At 37.5% G+C, this 24,888-nt stretch overlaps 1 protein-coding gene across 1 annotated transcript in view; it reads right to left on the reverse strand.

Moving 5' to 3' along the window:
* Nucleotides 1–2,258: 2,258 nt before the first annotated feature.
* ANKRD50 (ankyrin repeat domain containing 50) overlaps nucleotides 2,259–24,888 on the reverse strand; it is a 54,841-nt gene continuing 32,211 nt past the window's right edge. Inside the window, exons 4-5 of the mRNA XM_063458417.1 lie at nucleotides 4,354–7,907; nucleotides 2,259–3,128 (exon numbers count right to left, since the gene is read on the reverse strand). Of these exons, the coding sequence (XP_063314487.1) occupies nucleotides 4,357–7,907 (3,551 nt within the window). The 3' untranslated portion in view covers nucleotides 2,259–3,128; nucleotides 4,354–4,356. The remainder of the gene's footprint in view (nucleotides 3,129–4,353; nucleotides 7,908–24,888) is intronic.

A 24,888-nucleotide genomic window follows, 5' to 3' on the forward strand; every position in this document is an offset into this window, starting at 1 on the left:
CTCCATGTGTGACTTTTACATGCTACAATTAAGTTATTAGGACTGAATTGTATATTAATTCCAAACTCTCCGTGACTGCAGAATAGCACTCTGGAGTAGCATGAGTAAAAGCCCAGCAGCTTCATTAAATTTGTTTTTTCAACCAGAAAAAATTCCTAATTGTGGGTGTGAAAACTGAAAATGTGCACATATTCTGCCTTGTCCTAAAATATAGAGGTCTGACTATAGAGGATTATGTTTTTTGTGGTTCTGGAGTAGAAGCTGCTTTTCAGGTCGTTGGGCCTAATAACTTGATATATTAGGCCTGAAGAAGGGACTAAGTGGACTTGAAAGTCAGTAAAAGTATCACACTTACTACTATTAACATATATTTCCTTGTCTAAAACGGCTTCGCTATTAACCAGAAGAAAAATACCTCCTATAAGTAGATGTTCGTCATTAAACACACTGTGCATGTTATTCTAATATATTACTAAAGGGTTTTTGAAAATGAAGAAAAATGAGATCAAATGAAAAGCAAATATATTTATTATGCACTTTCATATACATGAGTTCTTTGCTGAATATAATACAAGGAATAAAATAAAAAATTTACAATGTGTAATTCAATTTACATTGTCTATTTACAATCAAAAAACAAAATAAAAAAAAATGGTTATAAATGAAATATTTCCATTGAGGATGTTATGTTTTCAGCAAAATTTATTTGCATAGCAGAGTAAATGATTTAAACAGGAAAAGGTTACAAATAAACGAGACATCTTAAATACTGTAGTGTGGATCAATATTAAGAACAGTCAATAAGGAGAAACTGCAATGATTACCAATCATGCATTAGTGATACAGCATTTTCAGAGCTGCTATATCAACCGTTTCTTCCTGCATAGACATCTTCCTTAGCATTTTTTGGAGAGGCTAGTGGTTTTACCAAAGACAAATTGCATTTAGGGAGAAACACTCAAACTTTTTTTCCCCAGTTAAAGAAAAAAAAAAAATATATATATATATATATAACTCACTTAGTGACATGCAGAGGAACGGTTTAGAAACAAAAAAAAATAAATATATTTTTATAATTGTTTTCCAATCCAAATATATTTGTATTACCAGTAAGCGAAGACATTTGAAAAAAAAAAATTAAATTAAAAATTACAATTTGCGGTCCTTTGTGATATCGGAAAGGCATTGTATCCAAAAGACACAAGGTGCATAAAGCAGAAATTAAAAAAAAATATTTAAAAACAAATATACTCCCATAAAAACAAAAGGATCAGCCAAAAATAAAAGCTTTTAGGGAATTAAAGGAAAAAAAAATATATAGTGACAATATCATACAGCAAAATATACCGTACTCATTGTGTAACATTAGGACTGAAGCCATTCGCATTCTTAAGGCTTTTGTTTAAGAACTTGTTATATGTATCCCACAGGGACAAGGAACGCAAAACGTTTTGCTAACTTTATACATTTCCTCTGCAGAGGCTGCATCATTACTACTCTAGTGCTTCGCATGGAAAATAAATATATGCTATTAACATTGCTACAACAAAACTTAGGAACCACAGTCATTTAATTTGTAAGTCATACACATGTACATGTCCACTTTTGACACAACAGGCAGACTATACACTTTTTCCTCTAACTTGACAAAAGACAACAGATTACAAAACTTTATTTAAATAAGCAGTGAGAACGTTAACACCAAATACATAACACTGAGCTTTTCAGTGAGGGATAAATATGATTTGTAAAATTGTTTTTTGCAAAGTTGAGCATAATACATTTAACTCTACAGCAAAAAATGAAAAGTATAATAAGAAAATAAACTGCTGATCTGAGTGTGTACTGTGCAGATAAAGGCATTGCAAATAAGACTTCAATAGTATAATATATGTAAATACTGGGGGGGGGGGGGGGGCATGGGATTTTTTTGTGTCACTTATATTGATGATATATGACACTGCTGTAATTTTTAAAATACTGTCAAGGTTGAACAGATTACAAAAGTTGTGAACATTTTAGCCACTTGGTCATTAAAGGGAAACTGTGGTATATTTGGCATTTATTTTGTTTGTTTAGTATGCATATAATATATAAAGAAATATACTTGCTGCTATATATTTCTCTTTTGCAGGTTTTTCCATGGATATGAGCAAATTTATCTGATTTTCACAAAAGCCACGAACTGGAATCTTTCACCCAATCCATGATCTGCTATAGCATTCTATGGGAAAACAGTTCATGTCCTTTAGTTATTTTTTTCCCCCCAAATGAAAGATTCCACTTGTTGCTGTATAAGTGGCAGTAACATTTTATCTAGGTAAGATTTACAGCAGGGATGTCAAACATCAAATCAAGATGTCTCACTGACTGGGGTTATAGACCAGGTCAGAGGTTCTTAACCATTTTTGACAGTAAACCAAAATGTGTACAAGGCACTAGCCTTGCAACGCAATCTTCAACTGCAATTAGCTCATAGACATTGACTACAAAGAAATGTTTTTGGGTCTACTTTGGGTACAGTAAACCATGCTATGTAGGTCAAGTGCCAGGGGCCCAGGGAATACAATGTGCCCGTTAAAACCGTTGGGAGCCCATCAAAAGGCATGAGGACCACGTTTTGATCTGACCCAGGAATTAAAAAACAATGCACCACAGATTAGATCTATGATGTATTTTTAAGGCAAAACAACTAAACATTGCAGAAGCAACAGGTACATTATTAACCAATAACTTTACTATTAAAAGCATCCCTAGTGCCTGGATTTTTACATAAACCGATAGAAATAAGAAAAGGAAAATATGTCAAATTCACTGCAAAGGCATTTATATGCGTGATTCTGAGTCGGAGTTAAATCTGAGTGTAGAACTAGTGTTTCTGGAGGGGGAGGGGGGGGGGGGGGGGGGGGGGGCTGCCTGCAGTCACAAAGTGCATTTCTGTGCACAGTACATTTTAAGCACACATGTTTAACAAAGTAGCCTACAACTAGGCACATTAAAGCAATTTTCAAGTCAGTTTTCCTTTAGAAGTTTCCAAATACATGTTTTCTTTGAAGATCTAAATTATTTATGCTTTTGCGATGATGGATGACATTTTTCAGTATATTATATTTTTGTGCTTCTTAAACCTGTAGAGTTTAAAAGGAAAACAAAACAAAAAACTTGTATTAGCAGCAAGTACTTGTTTCACATATAAGTATACTTACTATAATAAACAAATACATTATTTTCATCTTGCCAAATTGCTTTATTTTAGTCCTACTCAGTACATATTTTTAACTGTTTCACTTTGCTAAGAAAGTATGTTCTTGGGAGGGACAGTCCATACTTTTGACACAAATCTCTCGGTCCCTCTTTCCTAGTAAGCTCCATAGTCTTGGTGTGTCCGAGTGTATAATAAATGTGTTTAGAAATGTGTAAGCAAGATACATTGTTCTTATTCTAAATTACATTCTAATTGCAGAAATTGTTATTAGTAAGTAACCTAACATTTTGCAGAACAGCCCCGCCACATCCCTACCCACATCCCAAAAATTAAAGTGACCCTTTTTGTCTGTTTGAAATGTTGGGAGGTATGCCAATATGTTAATTCAGGAACACATTTTCCCCCACAAGACAACGGATTGTAGAGAATTGAGAAATTAATTGAAAACAGAGTAATTGAGAAATTCATTGAAAACAGAGTAATTGAGAAATATTTCACATTTTGATATTCTGGTCTTCATTTTGGAATTTAGTTTTCAACTCACCACAATTCACTGTTAAGTGAATAATCTGAATTGTGTGTATCAGACTCAAACTACTGTTTAAAAAAAAATCAAAAAAAAAAATCTGAAAAATGTGCCATAAATACACACTTTCCTGTACTTTATCTTCATAATTAGCAAACAAGAACAAAAACATAAAAAGTAGTTTATACTATAGATACTGAAAACAAGTGTTCAGGCAAATTAAATGTATCACTATTAATTCAAACTGTGCTTTGGCTGCCCTAAACTGAGGCGTGGAGGGTGCCTCGATTGTTCTCAATATCCACCCCAATTCATTATTTTGTGTATTTATTTATTTATTTTTAGACTCTCAGCACTTGGATTTTACTCAAACAAGTTTTAACTTCTCATGTTTGTCCATTTCTTCTAAATTGCAAATCATGCTATGATTTTATGTTTCATAGTTTATAGTTCCATTCCAAACCGTTTAGCATTAATTACCTTCATCACAATAAGCAAAACCCAAATTCTGTAACCGGAGCATAACAAAACTATCAAGTTTCCAAAAAGCTGCAGTACCGTTTGATAGTAAAATATACTACTATACAGTGTTAGGAAAATAAAGATTCAATAAAATACTTACCAGTTATAGTGGGGTTTCCTTTTTGTAGTTAAAGCTAGGGTCAGATCCTTCAATTTGAAGTTTCAATGACTGTTTAAGGCCTAACTCTGTTTCTGTTGAAGGGTAGCCTTCCAAGACATCCTGATGTCCGCGGCCTTGCACTGCACGTGGCACAGAAACTCTACCAAGAAAAACTTGGTTTCCTTGAAGGTGATAATTAGGATTTGTCATTATGCCATTTCTTTTCTTCTGTTCGGCACTTTGTTGTTGAATCAGAAATTGTTGTTGAGAGCGGCCAACCTCTTGTTGCACAGATGGGATTTGTATTTTAGATGCAGTGTCAACTGGGACCTGTTTTAGTGGTACATTCACCCCAGTTACAGGACTTGGCACATGTACTCTTTTGTCAAACTGAGTCATTTCATACTCCAATACTTTAGGCTGAGAACAACTATTCGGTTTTGTTTTCTTTCCTACAGAGCCTGATTTGTTTGAGGTTTCTCCTTTACCTCCTTTATTTGACTTTGTGGATTTTAAACTAGGTTTAACTTGGCTCCATTCAAATTCACTTGTTGGTGAATTATTTTGTCCCAAAGAATGTGTTGTAGAAGTAGGAGAAACTACAGACTGTCTGCTTCTACTACGTGGTAACGAGTGCTGCTGAATTTGTTCGGTAAAAGAAAGGCAATGGAAACTATCGATAGGCACGGTTTGAGCTGTTGCTGTAGAAGACGTTGTGCGAAGTGAAGAATTTTTTGAACTCTTCAAGGAATTATTTGATAGTGATGACTTGTGTCGATCCACTGTCGAATCTGGAGATTCTGAAGGAGAGCTAAAAGCATGTGAAGGTCCATTACACATGCCACGCATTGTAGGATGCACATCACCACCACCTGTACTAGATGAACTGTTAGATTTAATTGTTAAAGACTGTACTTTTGTCGAGGATGGATTTAAGGCCTTTTGCTCCATGGTATGAACAGGGGATGGATTGCATCCATTTAGTGTTGTGGCTCCATATTTGTCAAGGAGTTTGATTATTTGAGTGTGTCCATTTTTTGCTGCTACTCTCATAGCGGTTCGTCCAAATTGATCAGCATGATTTGGATCTGCTCCATGCTCCAACAAAACTTGGACAACATCTGTGTGACCTTCCTGTGCTGCAATACACAGTGCAGTAGCACCTTGGTTACAAGTATGGTCAACAAGTGCTCCTTGGTCGATTAACAGTTGTACCACTTTTACATGACCTTGCCAAGCAGCGGACTGTAAGGCAGATCGCTTCTCATTGTCTGATGCATTGACATCGGCTCGATATGATATAAGAGATTGAACCATCTCCAAATGTCCCTGCCAGCAGGAAACATGGAGAGCAGTTCTTCCTTCGGTATCACTAGCTTCTACGTTTGCACCATTTTCTAAAAAATATTCAGCCATTGTGAGCTGGTTTTCCAGTGACAATATATAAAGGGTTGGTCGTCCATCAGCATCCTTAGCATTAATGTCTGCACCATTAGTAAAAAGCAATTCAACTATGTCTCTGTGTCCTTCCAAAGATGCAACACGAACAGCATTTCGACCATCATAACCCTTTTGATCAACTACAGATTTATTCTCCAACAATATTTGTACACAATCATAGTGTCCTTCTTGTGCAGCCAGTATTAAAGGTATACGTCCATCATTATCAATTTCATTTGTTCTAGCACCTTGTTCAATTAATGCTGCACATATTAATCGGTGTCCCTCAAAAGAGGCCATGTGCAGAGGAGTCCATCCAGCATCATCCCGGTGATTTTCATCTAAGCCTCTGTCAAGAAGGGTTCGCACAACTTCAACATTCCCTTGGGCTGAGGCTATACTAAGAACTGTTCTGCCTTCACTATCAATGCTATCAACAGCTGCACCCCAAAAAAGAAGTGTATTTACAACTGATGCATGTCCCATAGATGCTGCAGCAAGCAGAGGGGTACGTCCATTATTATCAGTATGATCCACATCAGCACCACCTTCTAAAAGCAGATCGACTACATCTACATGTCCTTCATATGCAGCAACAAGTAGAGGAGTCATTACATCCTTATCACAGTGATCTACTTCCGCACCCCTTTCAATGAGAAGGCTAACTACAGATGCGTGTCCCTTGCTTGCAGGTACACAAAGTGCTGCAACTGATAAAGCTGTTCTTCCATCCACATCTTCATGGTTAACTTCAGCACCATGACATAAAAGATGCTCTACAATTTCTCTATGCCCCATGTATGCAGCTGCAATCAAAGCAGTTCTTCCTTCATTGTCAGCTTTATTGACTTCTGCTCCATGTTGTAGCAAATTCAGCACTATATCTTCATGCCCTCCCCATGCTGCAGCTCTTAGAGCTGTTCGACTATCTGCATCTGCACAATCCACTTTCGCACCCGCATACAAAAGAGCAGATACTACTTCAGTGTGCCCACCCCACGCTGCAGATCTTAAGGCTGTCCACCCATCATGATCACAATGATTTATATTTGTACCACACCCAATTAAGCAATTCACCACCTTTACGTGTCCTTGGCGAGCAGCTAGAGTAAGTGCAGTCTGTCCATTGGTATCTTCTATTTCAAGATCAGACCCTCTTGACACAAGCAAATTGGTAACATCAAGATTGCCACTGTAAGCGGCATTTGCCAATAAAGTTCTTCCATTGGAATCACATTGATTAACTGATGCTCCATTATCCAGCAATGTGCGAATTGAATCTTCCCTTTCTAAAGCTTGTCGTACAATGCAACATGTTCTATCATCTTCACTATCGACATGAGCACCCGCTTTTACTAGCAGTTGTAGCACCTCTTGCTCCTTTGGTATTACAGTACACAATGAGTCTTTGACACATGTTCCATTCCAGATCATCCACAAGGCTAGTTCCGAATTTGTTAGTTGCAAATTTGAATGTATTAAATGTAAAGCAAACTCCTGTACTTCAACTGGGGTCAGCTCCTTTGCCCGACAGGTATGACTCATTGCAAGCATTCGATGGCCCTCAGCTGCATTACATAGATATTTTTGAGTGCAATGTTTCACATCAAGCAACCATTCAGCAAAACTATAATGGAATAACATTTTTGTATTCCCAGACCCTTCAACTAGGACTTTTGATAGGACATCCAATTTCCGCTGGAAATCTTCCATTGTTAATGACATATTTTTTGTCCAAACTGCATGGAAAAGTTCAATGGTTGTTAGAGGCCTACAAGCGGCAAGAATAACATTTAATATTGGCTGGACTTTTGCAAACTGCTTTCTAACAAAAAGTCTTTGACAAAGCCAGAGGTATAAGCCATTTAAAGTTCCAGGAATATCACGGATCTCTCGAAGCATGATGAAGTTTTCCACGACTCCATCTAAAACACGCTCCAAGTAGAGAAAGCACCCACTGCTTTTGATGTGGAGTTGGTTTAACATCTCTGCAGTCTCCTTTGTCAAGTGTTGTCTCAACGCTTCTTCTTGGTCCAAGCGATGAAGAATATATTGCTGCACATCTTTTACTATGTAAGCCTTGCGTAGATCATCCAAACTTATTTTTCGAAAACCTGTAAATGAAAGAATAAAATTATAACTATTTGTGCACATAAATAATATATTGCATGGCAATTAAATACATTAGAGTGTTATCTTTTTCAGATACTGCATTGAAATACGAAGACTCAATATCCACACTTCACATCTTTTTTTAAACAAAGGAAACAAATTTTGACAGCAGATAAAATCCAATCTACTTCAGGTTTTGTCCTCCAGAAAATGTCATTTGTACTTTGGTAAACCATTCAGATATTTGTAAGTTTTTATCATGTCACCTTTCTCTGCTCTAAGCAATTCATATTTTGTTTTTTTCTTCAGTTTACAGATTTGTTAATACAGACAGTGCGCTATTCTAGTAACCCTTTTCTTAACTTTTTTTGTATGACAAGTTCTTTAGAATTGGACACCAATATTACAGGTGACCTTATATAAGATGTAGGCATATAGTATTCTGCTTCAAGCCATTTAGCACCAATTTAATATTTTATTGAAAACCCAACTAGAGTGAGGTTTTACAAGTTATATATAATATACTTCTCAACATAGAAGGGGTGTGAATGTAGGACTGGGACAGGTCAGAAACACCATGGGTATAATTGGTGATGTCATAGCTGAAGGGACAGACTGAAGAACAGATTGGTTCTGTTCAATAAAGGGTTCACTCAATGCTGCTCATGTGCATGGATCTGTTGAAGATCTTTGTCATTGGTTAGGTGCCCTGAACGTAGTGTGCACAGAGTGAGTGCATCATATGAGGCTTTTATGCTGCACTTTCGTGGAATTAGCCTCCAGTGTTCCAAGAAGTGGCACACCAGAGACTACAGAAAATGCCCCTGAAATTGGGACTGCCCCGCCAAATGCGGTTGGGAGGTATGTTATGAGGTGGTATCTGTACTTCTATTGCTTTGTAGATTCCTCTCCATATACTCAAGTGTCAATGTTTCACTTCTTTTCTAATACAATGTGTGGTCTGCATATGCCTGGACTAAGAGGCATTGTGATGTCATTTGCTATATTTTAATATCCATAAAAAATTATTTCTAACAGTTTAATTTCCAGATAAATGTAGGTTTCCCTTTGAATCAACTTTTGTATGAAAATTAAAAGTTGAGTGTTGAAAACATACATTTAAACACCACCTGCACCACTACAAATGTTGATACATAACCCTCTCTTCATTCAGACAAAGGCATTTCAACTTCAGCCTTGTTAAAGGTCTACTTTTCATGTGTGATGAGATCACGTTCTGATGGTAATTATGCACCTGGCATGAAAGGAATGCTATAGGTATGCATCATTGCTATTTATTTAACAGTCACTTTTACGCTGGACAATAAAGAAAAGCAGCATGCACCTGTTGATTATAGAAGAGCACTGTCTAATCATGGCCTTCAGCTGTTGGACTACATTCCCCATAATTCCCTGCCAAATACTGAGTATTATAATCTTATAAGAGGTGGAGGGCCAATAACTAGTGGAGAGCTATTCAAATTACGCTGACAAAACTTTAAAATATAAAATGATAAATGCTTATGTATTAGACTCAGGGTTTAAATTTTCATGTACTAGTCGGGCTTAAGACGGTATTTGCTACACATACATACAGAACTAAGCATTTAATTTAATGCAAAGCATGACTGCAGCATTTTACTGGGTGTAAACACAGGTGTTTATTTGAATGGAGGGTCTGTATGTATAAATACAGGTGCGTGTTTGTGTGCAAAGGCATATTTGTAGGAAGGATCATGGTGCGTGAGAATGTGTGCTTCAGTGTGAGAATCCTGGGATATATTTGTTACCTTCCCATATCCAGGCATACCTTCGGCACTCCAAATGTTTTGGACTACACCTCCAATGATGCTTTGCCAGCATTATGGGTGTAAGAGCATTATGGGGGGAATGAAGTCCAAAACATCTGGAGCGTCGAAGGTTGCCTATCCCTGCTTGACTAGTCTATCCATCTCTATCTCAATTACGGTTCACATCTTGGAATGTCATACACCTCTCAACCCACATATGTCAATAGCCCATTATGATTGTTCTACAGACAAAGGCTCTAGTCCTTGAGCATCCCTAAACAAGAAAGCCTTCATTGGCATCCTTTCCAACTGATAGAAGCATAATATAAGCAGGTGCAGGTACAATTTAAGCCAACTTGCAGGAACTCACTTCCCAATTACCCATGGCAAGTGGGCTGGTGAAAATGGATACAAACAGTGCAGACAAACTGATTTAAAATTGCATTAAAGGCCTAAGTGCCAGTACAATTTTTTGCCATGATTATTTAGAATTTATTATTTATCTCTAACACTATCCTTACAACAAACACAATACACTCACTCGTTCACAGAAAAAGCTCCCAGAATGTAATAGCTTTTCTAAAAACACCTAACCTAGGCAAAAATAATGGGTATTTAGTTACAATATATGATCATACATTGCATAAGCCTGCCACAACGTCAATGTACCCCATTTAATACGGTTCCTCACAATAGGTTAGTCTTCAAACTAAAAGAAATTGGTCTAAATGAATATTCTTGTTCTTGGGTAGAACATTGGCTTAAGGATAGAGTACGAGTTGTCATTAATGGTACATTTTCAGGCTGGACAAAAGTGGTAAGTGGTGTCCCTCAGGGTTCTGTTTTGAGACCGCTTCTATTTAACATATTTATAAATGATCTTGAAATAGGCATTGAAAGCCATGTATAAGTATTTGCAGATGACACAAAGCTTTGTAAAGTAATAAAATGTGAGCAGGATATTGCTTTGCTGCAGATGGATTTGGATAGATTGGGGGACTGGGCACTAAAATGGCAGATTAAATTTAATGCAGAGAAATGCAAAGTTATGCACTTTGGGGTAAAGAATGCACAAGCAACTTACACCCTAAATGGTAGTGAACTAGGGATAACCACACACGAGAAGGATTTGGGAATTGTTATAGACAATAAATTAGGCAGCAGTATGCACTGTCAATCTGCAGTTGCTAAGGCCATTAAGGTGTTGTCATGTATAAATAGGGGCATAAATTCTCCGGATGAAAATATAATTTTGCCTCTTTATAAATCGCTGGTAAGACCACACCTTGAATATGCTGTGCAATTTTGGGCACCTGTTCTAAAGAAAGATGATATGGCACTAGAAAAAGTGCAGAGACAAGCTACAAAATAGATAAAAGTTATGGAGCATTTTAGTTACGAAAGGTTAAAAAAAATTAAATCTCTTTAGTAGTTTGGCAAAACGGCGCCTGAGAGGGTATATGATAACATTATACAAATATATTCGGGGCCAGTACAAACCTTTATCCGGAAATCTATTCATAAATAGGGTTATACATAGGACACGAGGTCACACAATTAGGCTGGAAGAAAGGAGATTTTATCTAAGGCAAAGAAAAGGTTTTTCTTACTGTAAGAGCAATAAGGTTATGGAATTCTCTGCCTGAAGAGGTGGTTTTGTCCATACAGATGTTTAAACTACAATTGGATAAATACTTGCAAAAAAAATAACAGAGGGATATAATTTCTAATTAGTGGGGTAATAGCTGCTTGATCCAAGGAGACATCTGACTGCTATGTTGGGGTCAAGAAGGAATTTTTTCCTAGATTGTTGCAAAATTGGAAGCACTACAGACTATTTTTTTTTTTGCCTTCTTTTGGATCAACAGCAAAAACATATGTGAGGAAGGCTGAACTTGATGGACGCAAGTCTCTTTTCAGCTATGTAACTTTGTAACACAGCACCCCTGCCCTCCCCTCCCCCCCCCCACACACACAGCACCAACTCCACACCCTCACTCTCAAACACATACACTGCACCCGTCAATCCAGTACACGTGTGTGTATTCAGCAGTCTGTATGTGTGTGTATTCAGCAGTCTGTATGTTTGTGTGTATGTATTTAGCGGTCTGTGTGTATGTATTGCATTTGTTGGAGATACTAATAAATATAAGCTTAATTTTATCTATCTATATCATTATTTAAAATTTGTATCATTGAACGCTCTGTTGTGTTCTTATAAAACAAAAGATGTTAAAGGGAATGTCCAGTGCCAGGAAAACAATCAGTTTTCCTGGCACTGCAGGATTCATCTCCCTCCCACCCCCCAATCCCCAGTTGCTGAAGGGGTGAAAACCCCTTCAGTGACTTACCTGAAGCAGCGACATGTCCCACGTCGCTGCCTGCTCCTCCCCCGCCGCTCCACCTTCTACCTACGTCGGCCGGTGGGCGAGACTGATCCCGCCCACCGGCCGAGGAGACCTAATGCGCATGCGCGGCAATGCCGCACATTAGCGCACCCCATAGGAAAGCATTGAAAACGATTTTCAATGTTTTCCTATGGGGAATTGAGCGACGCTTTAGGTCCTCACACAATGAACCTGTGCTATAGAGCAGGAAGTTCCCTCTAGTAGCTGTCTAGTAGACAGCCACTAGGGGAGGACTTAACCCTGCAAGGTAATTATTGCAGTTTATAAAAAACTGCAATAATTACACTTGCAGGGTTAAGGGTAGTGGGAGTTGGCACCCAGACCACTCCAATGGGCAGAAGTGGTCTGGGTGCCTACAGTGTCCCTTTAATAACTTTGGACAACTGTACGAGTTGTTTTTTCTAAACTTAAACTAATTGCCGTGTTGGCACTTTAAGGAAAAAAAAAAAAAAAAAAAAAGGTTCGCCATCACTGTCCTAGGACTATCTGCAGAGCAAGGTCAAATAGGGCCCTTGAATGAGGCACCTGTATACTATACTTATGTGTAATATTAAGCAACAAAAGGGGCCCCCATACTGCACCATGTTGACACTATGCATCATTGTTTTTAGTGCAGTGTGGCATCACTCACCGCCCATGACAAGATTTCAAAAGAGGATATGCGCATCGGCATTCTCACACCAAACCAACTTGAAAATAGTGCAAATTGTGTAATTTCACGTCAAATATACAAATGCAGGTTGCTTCATGTTTTGAATTTCTGAAAACCAAGTAGTGATATTTCTCTAAGCATAATATGGCTGCACAAGGTGTCTTTGGAAAGCAGTTTACCTGGCCTTTATCCAGTATATTTGAAGTTCTCTGATCTTTCTCGATATGTCTAAAGTTGTGTAAATCTGACTAAACTAACCTTTCCTTTTTTTTCAATTTTAAAAACTTTACTTATTCACTCCAAGAGGTACAAGTGCTGTAGGGCTGAGAATATGGTGAAATTGGAATCAATGTAAATTATTATTCAATATAATTTAGTTAATATAAGTATTAAATCTAATATTTTAGTAATGCCAAGAACTTGTTTAAGTTAACGATTTTGCAGGTGAAACATGTTCTGACTAATTTCTGCAGTGATACTGTTCATTCACCCTGTAGCAGTTATGAGCTCCAATGGTAAGTACTGAAGATGATCTCTTGATTCCTGCAAACAATGTCCTTTGTTGACAGCTTGAGTGAAGTTTATGGGCTGTCAGGGTATTTATATCGGCAGACATTTTGTGCTATGATAGAAATACAAAGTGTATATTCTGAAGTCATTGCTAAACAGACCAGACTCCATTTTGTATCTCAAGTTAACAAAGAGACACAAAAATTTCTATCCTTTCTCTTTGACTGACTGCTTTGCCCAAGCTGAATGGAATGTGTATATAAGCAACAAAGAGATAAGACATTGAGAACGGGGAATGGACAGACTGTATAAATTCTATTCCCAGACTTAGGTGACAGAGGATTAAATAATTAAATTTTACTTTCCATACCAACAGATTCTCATTGTATTTTGAGTTCATCTATAGTGTTATAAGCTGTCATATTAGGAATTATAGCAGAATTTGCAGACGCATAGTCTGGACAAAACTGAGAAAAACTGTGTGATCTGACAAGTGAATATAAAATTATGGCTACATAAAGATAACGTAAATGACATCAAAAATAGCCACCAGGAAAAGTTAACTCTTTCCTGGATAGGTATGTCTAGTGGAACAATACTGCCATCTAGAGTCTGAATATTAAATTGGTTACCTAGAAGGGAACCACACCCCACATTTGTGATTGGCTATCACCTAAGGAATTTTTCCCTTTAAAAAGTTAAGACAAGGGAAGAGAGAGAGTCAAAAAAAATTCAAAGATTGAAGAGAGACACATTACGACACTCTGGGGATTCAGAGAGATCCAGGCAGAATCGGGCGACCAGAGTAACCAAGAAACTCTCACACTCCATGCAGAGAAAGAGATCTATGACATTTAGCTACCTGAGGATATCTGATGAGAAAATATCTACATAACTGGTAAATATACAGGCATTTAATTAATTAATTTAAATTAATAGCATGATATATGACTGGATAAATCATGTTTGATTTCATATTTAGAAATCTTAATTATTAAAGAATATATATATGGTTATAGCATCCTATCTGCAGCTAGGATCAATATAATCATTAATGTATTTGTGGGATTAATATCACGTTAGCATATCATGACCATTTATCCAGCTGTATTGATTGGCTCTAAAATAAGATAAAATATCTATTTAGGCAAATTAATTAAAATATCAGCTTATGTAACATGTAGATTTCTCATTGGATGGATCAAGGAGTGATTACTGACTATTTAAATATTATTTTTATTTAATATTACATAGGAGTAAATCTTAACTACTTAGGAGGTCTAACCAGCATTGAAAGGGTTACTTCTGCCAGAAAGTTTTACTGCAGCTCTAAGGAATGCTCTGTCTCCTTAAAACTTTGTTTCCTTAGCTGTAAAGAAAGGGTCGTAAATCAGTCTTGACAGCTAATGGAGTCTATGCTGTACTAACCAGGAAGTAAATTGCCTATTGTATTGCATATTGTTTTTATACTGCATATTAATTATTATTGCCATATTGTATTACATATTCATGTTATACTCGAATTCCATTGATTATTATCATGCATGTTACTCATCATTATTATTTAAATTGTTAAGAAATAAATATCTATTTTTATAACAATTTGTGATTTTTAATTACCGGTATATGGTTATACATTTCATTTAACACGATAACGATTAAGGATCTGAGAATTGAAATCGTGGGCAATTCTCTCTGTTTACAAACTATTATCCCATAAATATCCCCACAGGGCTATTTAGGTGGAAGAATTTTCTGACACTTTTAGCTCAACACAACAACTTCAAATTATGAGGCCACCATTTGTTGGCTATACACAACACGTCATTGTTTAACTTTGGTAGAACAGGTGACAGGTGGTGACAGGTGGTGACAGGTGGTGAGCACTATTTTGAAATATTTGAATTGGAACTTTTGACAATCTTGAAGACTAGGAACATGTATGTGAAACATAAGAGATTGAAGGATTTGAAATCAACAAAGTAAAATATAAACAATAGTTATCAACCTTGCTTAACCCCTTAATGACCAAACTTCTGGAATAAAATGGAATCATGACATGTCACACATGTCATGTGTCCTTAAGGGGTTAAAGAATTCATGGAGACATTGTTAGAAACTCTTAAGGACCAAAAACTTCATCATGACATCAAAAAACAATTCACCATTCCACATCTGGTGAGACTGCAAGGACATGTGCCCTTTATGGACTTGGGTTCATGGTCTGGTTTTCATCCACTATGTGGAACCAGAGCAACAAATCCCAAGCATTCTAGCCGTTTAATTTATCTAGATTTATAACCGCATATAAGCCTAATGCGGTGGTTCCCAATGAATTATTCCATGGAACGCTTTGACATAGTATACCAACCATCATGGAACACCCGAAAAATGTTTTGCGCTGTAGCACAAACCTTTTAATGAGCAGAGTGTAATGTTTTTCTTTTTTGGCATTTTTTTCTTATACCTTGTGTAATTGTTGACATTTGTAGTCGTATGTCTGCAGTTGAATCAAGTTAGCATTTTATTGCAGAGTTAAGGGAGAATCCAGTTTCACACAAGTATGTGATGGTGAATGGCAACACAACTTTGATAGCCAGCTGCAACAACTCCAGGTATTGTTTGCTTAAATTGCCCCAAAAAGCAATAAGAAATTTTTTTTTGAAATTTTTGGGTTAGTTGACGGTCAGATGTTATATTGCTCAGATTCTCAAAATCTACATTGCAAAACTGTCTGGTTTGTCTTGTATGAATGCATTTCAAAGTCAGCGATTTAAAAGACGTGTAAATTGCAAAGATGACCTACAATTTCATTGTGAATTTCATTTTCAAGTTGAATTTCTGTTTCTTCAAGAAAATCCTTAAGTGTTGGAAAAGAGTTCAAATTACTGTGCTCCACATCTGAGGTCCAAAGCTGCAACTTACAAGACAGTGAAAATATTTTATCCCTCGTATTAAAAATATTACTTTTTTTTCCCCTGGAGTGATATACATAATTCATTTAATTTGTGTAATATGTCTGCAACATATGCTATTATGAATAACTACAAAATGCTTGTTAATCGATCGGATAATCCAAATGTATGTTCCTGGAAACATGCAAATAACTCTTGACGCAATTCAGCATTCTAACAGGAACTTTCCCTAGTGATAGACTACACTCCTCGAACTGCAAAAGCAGAGAAGCGTGGTGACTACCGATGTAATTTGAAATAATCGCGACTGTAAAGAATTCCTTTTTATGAAATTAATAATCTGGACTGCTTCATCTAGCTTGGTGCGGGTTTATTTTTGCTACATTTTTGGTTTGTGTCACAGTGCCTGCCACTTTTCCAACCATTGCTTTGGCACCATCACTGCCCACATCTAATATGTCCCAATTGATACTGTGTTCATAACTTTCTGGATACAGTTAAAAAGATGTTCTCACCAGTGGTATGCATTTGTAAAGTTTCACAAAGAAGCAAGTCTTCTTCAATCTGTTTGTCAAAATTATATCTTACAAAAACTAGAAACATTAAAAGCCCTGGAACATTTGTAAACTTGTCCAATTGCAGTGAGTACCCATTACACTGATGAAGCTGAGAAATGTGTTCTGTCTGGAAGTCATCAGCAAGATTACAAATATGACGCAAAACAGTGTTGCCGGAAAGTGTCAAAGCTTTAATTTTTGCACACAATTTCTCCCTAAAATACATGATCTGATTTTATTAGTGTACTGTATATGCTTCTCTGGCAAGTGCCATGCAATAACTTACTCTGTAATAAGTCGCTGTGGCTTAATTTGTAAAAAAAAGTTTTGTTCATAACTTGTTTAGTCTTCAGATATTCCTGAAGCAGTAAAATAAGCATTAACATAAACAGTATATTTAACTTTGCACTCTGCATGTTTTTGTCCAAAATAACTAATTTAGCAGGTGCTAACAAACTGTTTGGCAATATTTTCTTCCAAAGTAAGCATTGAGCTTCAGGACAATCTTCAATTCTGGCATTTGTGAATTCGAATGACAAGTAGCTGTCATCATATTTTCGTCTTCTAAGAAGATTGGATAGCATTGTGTGCTTTTCTTTTTTTCTTCGACTTGTCACTTGTCTCTGCTATTTGAGAAACAGTAGATTCAACTATTTTGTACCTGTGTTCTTGATTTCTTGAATCTTCTTTCACAGTTTCTATAACTGCGATACAATTAGAAGTAGTAACAATATTTATCTTGTAAGTTTATACCTTTAACCAGCTGTCCAAATTCACGGTTGTTCGTTGGTAAAAAAAAACAACAAAAAAAAAAACCACTTTTCTAACTTAGAAAAATACAAATTTCACTAACCAACTACAGAGTAAGTCTGAAATAGTAGATGGCGGGTGAGAATAAGAATGCTCTCGCTCTGTGTTTTTCAATTTCTGGGAACAGGGAGGACCGGTGGTTAGGCTGGATGTGGCAAAATAGGGTTTCCTCAGGTTTCCTCAGGTAACCTCAGGTTTCTGCGGCACACTAACAGAGAATATTGCGTATTACCCGCTAGACCAGCGTTTCCCATACTAGAATAATTCTGGAATTAAAATATTCAGTTTATTCCATGCCATAAACAATATAAACTACATTGTTCATGACTACCCTGCCATTCATATATATGCATGAGTATTATTTATTTATTTTATATTTACATCTTGCTTGAAGGGTACAATTTCACTCTGTGTTTTTTACACTTTGTGGTTGGTGTTATTTCATGGACAGCACTATGTTCTCATTTAAGCCATATTAGGATACAGTATTTAAATGATGTATCCAATATGCCTCGCAACAGTGTTTTAGATCTGTTTCCTCCACGGGGTAAAGGGGGGGACATTATCAATGGCAATGAATTGTAATGATGGGAGACTATGTCCCATCATCAGAAAGTGCTTGGCGACTGGTTTGTCAGTCATTTCATCGCGGTATGCAGTGTTGATGGTAGAACAATGTCCTCGAATACGGTTTCCAAGCGTCAAGTCGGTCTTGCCAACATATGCTAATCCACATGGGCAGGTAATTAAATAGATAACATGATCTGTTGTGCAGGTTTTATGTTGCTTAGTAGGATACCTCTTGCCACTATGTGGGTGCACAAAGGTATTCCCCCCAATCATATGGCTGCATATATATATATTTCATATGGAATGACCCAGTTATACTACTGGGCAGCAGCTGCTTCCGTTAATTCAGTCTGTTCTCCTGATATACAGATAAGCCAGGAGAGAGGGAGTATTTTTTTTTCCAGCATCTCTCCTGGAATATCCCTAAAGGGATAGAGGCTGAATTAAGGACTGTAACTGCAAATAAGCAGCTGCTGCCTCGGACTGCAACCTCTAAAATCTCAGGCAGATCCGGACATGTATCTCTTTGGCAGTCCTAAGGAAACCTAGCCCTCCCCCCCCCCCCCCCCCCCAAAAAAAAAAAAAACATATAAAAGAAACATCAAGAACACAAATAAAATCGTAAAACCTATGGAAAATTCAGACCTCATCATATTTCCAAAATGCCAAGAGGAAGTTTTCTCATAAAAACCACTTGGTTTTGGGGCTTAAAATTTGGTTCATTTAAAAAAGGATGGTAATGGAGGACCTATATCAGGTTGTTGCAATAGGAGGAGGTAATTCAAATATTTAATACATTAGTCTTGCAAGGTCTATAATTGCTCAGGTTTTTGGATAATTATCAATTTGTGGTTTGATAGATCTAGTTTGAGAAACAACTGATCATGTTTATTGATCACGGCATCACTTGAGAAACTTATGGCAAACAGAGGGTTAATGTAAATCACTAACACCTATTATAACTCATGTTTGCCCTAGTCATAATCTCATAATCATGTCTGTCACTGGAGCACAGAAGACAGGTGATTGCTAATTCAATAACTTGGAAGTTAGTTAGAGATAAGATGTTACATCAGGGCTTGACAAAGGGTTTAAAGGGACACTATAGTCACCAGATCAACTACAGCTTAATGCAGTTGTTCTGGTGAGTAGAATAGCTCCCTTCAGGCATTTTCATGTAAACACTGCCTTTTCAAAGAAAAGGCAGTGTTTACATTACCCCTAGGGACACCTCCAAGTGGCCACTCCTCAGATGGCCACTGGAGGGACTTCCTGGCTCAGAGCTGCACAGTAGGCAGCCCTGCTGTTCAGCGTCCCCACGCTCTGCATGGGGACGCTGAATTTTACTCAAAGCGATGCACTGATTCAATGCATCTCTATGAGGATGTCCTGAATGGCCAAAACGGCCTATGGGAAAGCATTGGATTGGCTCAAAATTGGCCATTTTGATGATGTCACAAAGGGGGCAGAGGGGGGTGGCAAGCCACCTAAATGGTGGGTTAAACACTATAGGGTCAAGAATACATGTTTGTGTTCCTGACCCTACAGTGATCCTTTAATCTAGGAGCAAGCTAAAAAAGTTAGGAGACAGTTAAAAAAATACACACAAAAAAATATAACAAAACTATTTTCGGACAAAAATAATATTTTTAAAGGACACTATGGTCATCGGAACCACTACAGCTTAATGTAGTGGTTCCTAGCATGTCCCTGCAGGCTTTTCAATGTAAACACTGCTTTTCAGTATTTACATTGCTGCCTAGTATCGCCTCTAGAGACAGTTACTCAGATGACCACTAGAGGTGCTTCCTAATCCAGTGCTGCGCAGTATGCAGCACCTGCGTTTAGCGTCTCCACACTATGCATGAATGTTCCCCATAGAGATGCATTGATCCAATGTATCTCTACAGGGAGATGCATATTTACTCAGCACGGCTTTTTGTCGTGGATGCACAATAGCCTCACAAAGTTTTCCTATGGGAAAGCATTTAATTGGCTGAGATCATCAAGATTGATTATCTCAGCCATTGAGGCGGAGCGAGTTGCGTTAAGACTGGCACGGCGTGAGAAAAAAAGTGAGTAAAAATACCTTGCCTAAGCGATCGAAGGGGGGCAGTTAATCAAAACAGACACGGATACTGACACAATTACATATATTTTCTCATACACTCACAAATTATTATTTTAATTTTTTTTTTTATTTAAGTCCACTCAGTTTCCCTACCTTTAGGAGAGCTAGAGTGGATCCTTTCCCTGGGGCCCAGTGTGGGTGCTATCATCTTCAAACTCTTCTTGCTTTGCTCCCTCGTGCCCTGTTCAGTGATGCCGGGGCTGGAGAAATGTCATATTCCGGATCCCAGCATCACAGCAGGGCATGCAAGGGAGCAAAGCAAGACTATTACAGCTCCCTCACCATCCAGTGAATCCAAGAAAACTGCATATCAGAAATCAAATAAAAAAAATATGGGGGAACTGTTAGCCTATAATAGCCAGTCTGTGTAACTCTTAGTTATTTTATTGCCTACCAGTAGGCGGTGTACATCATATTTTACTCTTTCTTGTTTCAGTGCAAGATAGGTGTGTAGTAACCACTGTTTCCATATCCCACACAATTGTGCTTTGAGTTTTTCCAGAAATGGCTGATGTATTCAACCAGAAAACAAGTTCTATAAAAGTAGTCTATTTGAGGACACATGTCTACATGGATATACTAATCAGGAAACTCTGCAGCCAGTTCCCTCAACTTATAAAAACAAAACCATCCTGTGTTTGAAGCAGATAGATAATGTAGTCAAACAATTTCACAGGTACAGCTCTACTAAGTAGGAGTTGGTCCGGGTAACTAGGAAAAATACTTTGTGGAAATAGTTTTGTGATTAATAGCCAGACGTTCGTGGTAATCTAAAATTCAGTTGTAATACCTGGGCATGTCGTAAAACGGAAGTTTTAATCTTCAGCTCATTGAATAAAAACGTCAGGAAACGTAGAATGAATAAGTGGATACACGTAAAAACATTCAAAGTAAGAATGCCTAACACCTGTACTACATGGGTATTATCTTATCAGGGACTACAATTAGGTCTTTAACATTTGCGTTGTTACTGTACTTTGTCTTACTTTCTCTTAACACGTCTTTTTGGAGACCTTGCACCTTTAAGAGTTATCTAATGCCAAGTTAACAGCTGTTTCTTATTAGTATAGAGTCCTTTGTCTAAGCTTTCTTGGAATAAGCAGGACATTAATCATTAGGAGCATTCCATTTAAACTAACCCTTTCCTCTTTCATTTCACTTAAAGAATAAACTAAAGCTCATCTCAAACAAAGGAAACCACTGCGAAGGAATAAAGAGGCACTACTCAGAAACCACATCTGGGGCAATACCAGGGACAAATATGACTATTTTGTTAAAGTAGCAAAATTCTCCAAAATACTTCTAGTATAAGTAGCTTATATGGACTCATCATTTAGCATAATAAAAAAAATAAAATAAAAACATTGACAATAGACACTTTCAGATAAATGTATACCTGATCTGTACTTTGCACCAGCAAAACCTCCAAATGTAAACATTATATGTACCTGGATATTGTTCTTTAAAAAAAAAAAAAAAAAAAAAAAAAAAGAAATCCTGTATGAAATTGTTGCATAACAGACTGGTTAACATGCTGCAGACATTCACACTAATTTCTAGAGGTAATATTTCTTCTTTGCAGACGTGTGGCACAGTAGTACCACAAACCTACCCAACTTGTAAAGGAAGTACATTGCTGCGACAATGGACAAGTCAATGGTGCTCCCCTCGTCATAAGATTAATGCCAGTGACATTACTAGCAGTTTGGCAATGCACGCAATATCGCAGCCAACCAGGTACACAGACACATACATATGTTATTATTTATATAGCGCCAACAAATTCTGCAGCGCTCTACAGTGAGTGGACGAACAAACCTGTAGTTGTAACCAGACAAGTTGGACACACAGGAACAGAGAGGTTGAGGGCCCTGCTCAATGAGCTTACATGCTAGAAGGAGTGGGGTAAAGTGACACAAAAGGTAAGGATAGTATTAGACTAATGACAGTTGCAAGAAAGAAATCATAATAAGAGACAGGTGCTAGGGAGAATAGATAAACTTAACTTTTATTATTACTAGTAAACTACTTATATACACACACACAAATTAGCATACAATAATAAACTCTTTCACAAAATTTGAAACATAAAAAGACCCTTTTGCTTTTCTAATTCACATGCATATGCATAGAAGGAAAAATGCTTGCCTGTACATTTGTAAGATTTCCACTGGTCCCCCTAAGAATCAGGGCATCAGAGGAATAACTAGGAGCAGGATATAGGGCTTCCACGTGAGTTCCAAATGCATGTTAAACACAGTGAATGTAAGAAAATCATTGATCTATTCACCTGCCAGCCATTTGCATAAAACAAACTAATAAGAAAATATATAGCAGTGATTATTAAACTGGACTATCACCAAGTTCAGTTCACAACGGCAAACTGACTTGAAAAATTATCACATATATCAATACCTTTGGAGTTTGTATAAATATACACCACAATGCATCAAAAAGAAAACGGACAGTCCCTCTCTAAATAACGCTGCAGTAGTTGTCTAACTCAGACACATGAATCTTCCACTTTACTAAAAGCTGAAGTCAATAGCCAGTGTGGCAGGATCCTAACATAGAACTGTCAGGAGAGGTCAAAGACTTTAGCATATAAATAACGAAGGGATCATTTACAATTAAAAATAAAAAAATAAAAACAGGGAGAAAAAAAAAAATAGAACACAAAAGGAATATTGTGAAATAATAAAAATGTAATTAAAATAATGGGGACAAATTTGACTTTTATGATATAAAATATATGATACACTGCATTTATCAACGTTTATTTATAAAGCTTCATATTAACAGACATATGTACAGATTACCGTATTTTTCGCTCCATAAAACGCACTTTTTTTCCCCTCAAAAGTGAGGGGAAATGTCTGTGCGTCTTATGGAGCGAATATGAAGTTTTACTTACCTGTCTTGTAGCGTTTCTCGGCAGCACAGGGAGCACCGCGGTACTGGAACTTGAATTTCATGTTCCGGTTTCCGGCGGGACTGAAAGGAAGTGCGCACACTGAGCTGAGTGCGCACTTCCTTTCAGTCCCGCCGGAAACCGGAACATGAAATTCAAGTTCCAGTACCGCGGTGCGCCCTGTGCTGCCGAGAAACGCTACAAGACAGGTAAGGAATTATGGGACAAGGGGAGGGGGACAGTATGGGAGAGAAGAGAAGACTATGGGGAGGGGAGGGGAGGGGAGGGGGGATGAAGACTATGGGGAGGGGAGGGGAGGGGAGGGGGGATGAAGACTATGGGGAGGGGAGGGGAGTGGGGATGAAGACTATGGGGAGGGGAGGGGGGATGAAGACTATGGGGAGGGGAGGGGGGATGAAGACTATGGGGAGGGGAGGGGGGATGAAGACTATGGGGAGGGGAGGGGGGATGAAGACTATGGGGAGGGGAGGGGGGATGAAGACTATGGGGAGGGGAGGGGGGATGAAGACTATGGGGAGGGGAGGGGGGATGAAGACTATGGGGAGGGGAGGGGGGATGAAGACTATGGGGAGGGGAGGGGGATGAAGACTATGGGGAGGGGAGGGGGATGAAGACTATGGGGAGGGGAGGGGGATGAAGACTATGGGGAGGGGGTGGGAGAAGACTATGGGAGGGGGGACACTATGGGACAGGGGAGAAAAAAAATATTCTGAACAAACTGTCCCATAGTAAGAAACACTATGGGACAGTTTGTTCAGAATATATTGTTTTCTGGGTTTCTTCCTCTAAAAACTAGGTGCGTCTTATGGTGAGGTGCGTCTTATGGAGCGAAAAATACGGTATATTAAAATAGTAAATATCTGTACATGCTATAAAAGGTTATTAAAAAAAAAGTACAAGGTCTATCCTAACTACTAAGGGTAATTCACTAAAATCCAGATTTTGAAAATGAATTTCAAATAGGAAAGCAAAGGTTAATATAGATAATCTGGAAAAATTCTCCAAATCGCCTATTGTCACAGATTTGACTATTTTGCTTGTGTTTTGACATTCATGAAAATATTTCTTCTGAGAGTACTTCAGACATCTTGGAAAATATTTTAACATAGGATATGATGCAAAGTATTGCTCATCAGAGATTTGCTAGAGCTTTAAAATGAACATTGTATGTTAAATTACTGAAAGCTTGTTTGAAGCAGTTCTCGCTCAATATGATCATTTATATTGAGTCATGGTTGGATTTGTACAGATCACGATCATCTGAACATACCAAACATTCTTTTTCTAGCAAGTAACCTGAGAACTATTTTAGCAAGTTAGAAGTAGGCATGAGTCTTTGATAATGTTGTTGGAGTGTTTAAAATGTAAAAATAGAAATATGTATAACATAAGCTCCACCCAAATCCTATATCATCTAACAGGCATCATTACATAATCTGCAAGGAATTCTCTTTGAATTTAGTGATATAATAGACTATCAGGAAGAAAGAGTGAGAATTTACTAAATTGTGAATCATATATTATGGGTAAATAATGTCACTGCAGCGTTCTGGATACCAACTAGATCAAAGGTCCAATGGTTTATGAACACCTCCAAAAGCTCCAGGAACAAAAAATAAACTCTTAAAATTGTACAATATAATGTATAGGTTAGTGTGAGTATTAGGGCTACTTTAATTGCAGTACAGTACAACACAAAGATATACGT

Source organism: Pelobates fuscus, chromosome 6 (genome assembly GCF_036172605.1).
Source record: "Pelobates fuscus isolate aPelFus1 chromosome 6, aPelFus1.pri, whole genome shotgun sequence".
Taxonomy (NCBI): Eukaryota; Metazoa; Chordata; class Amphibia; order Anura; family Pelobatidae; genus Pelobates; species Pelobates fuscus.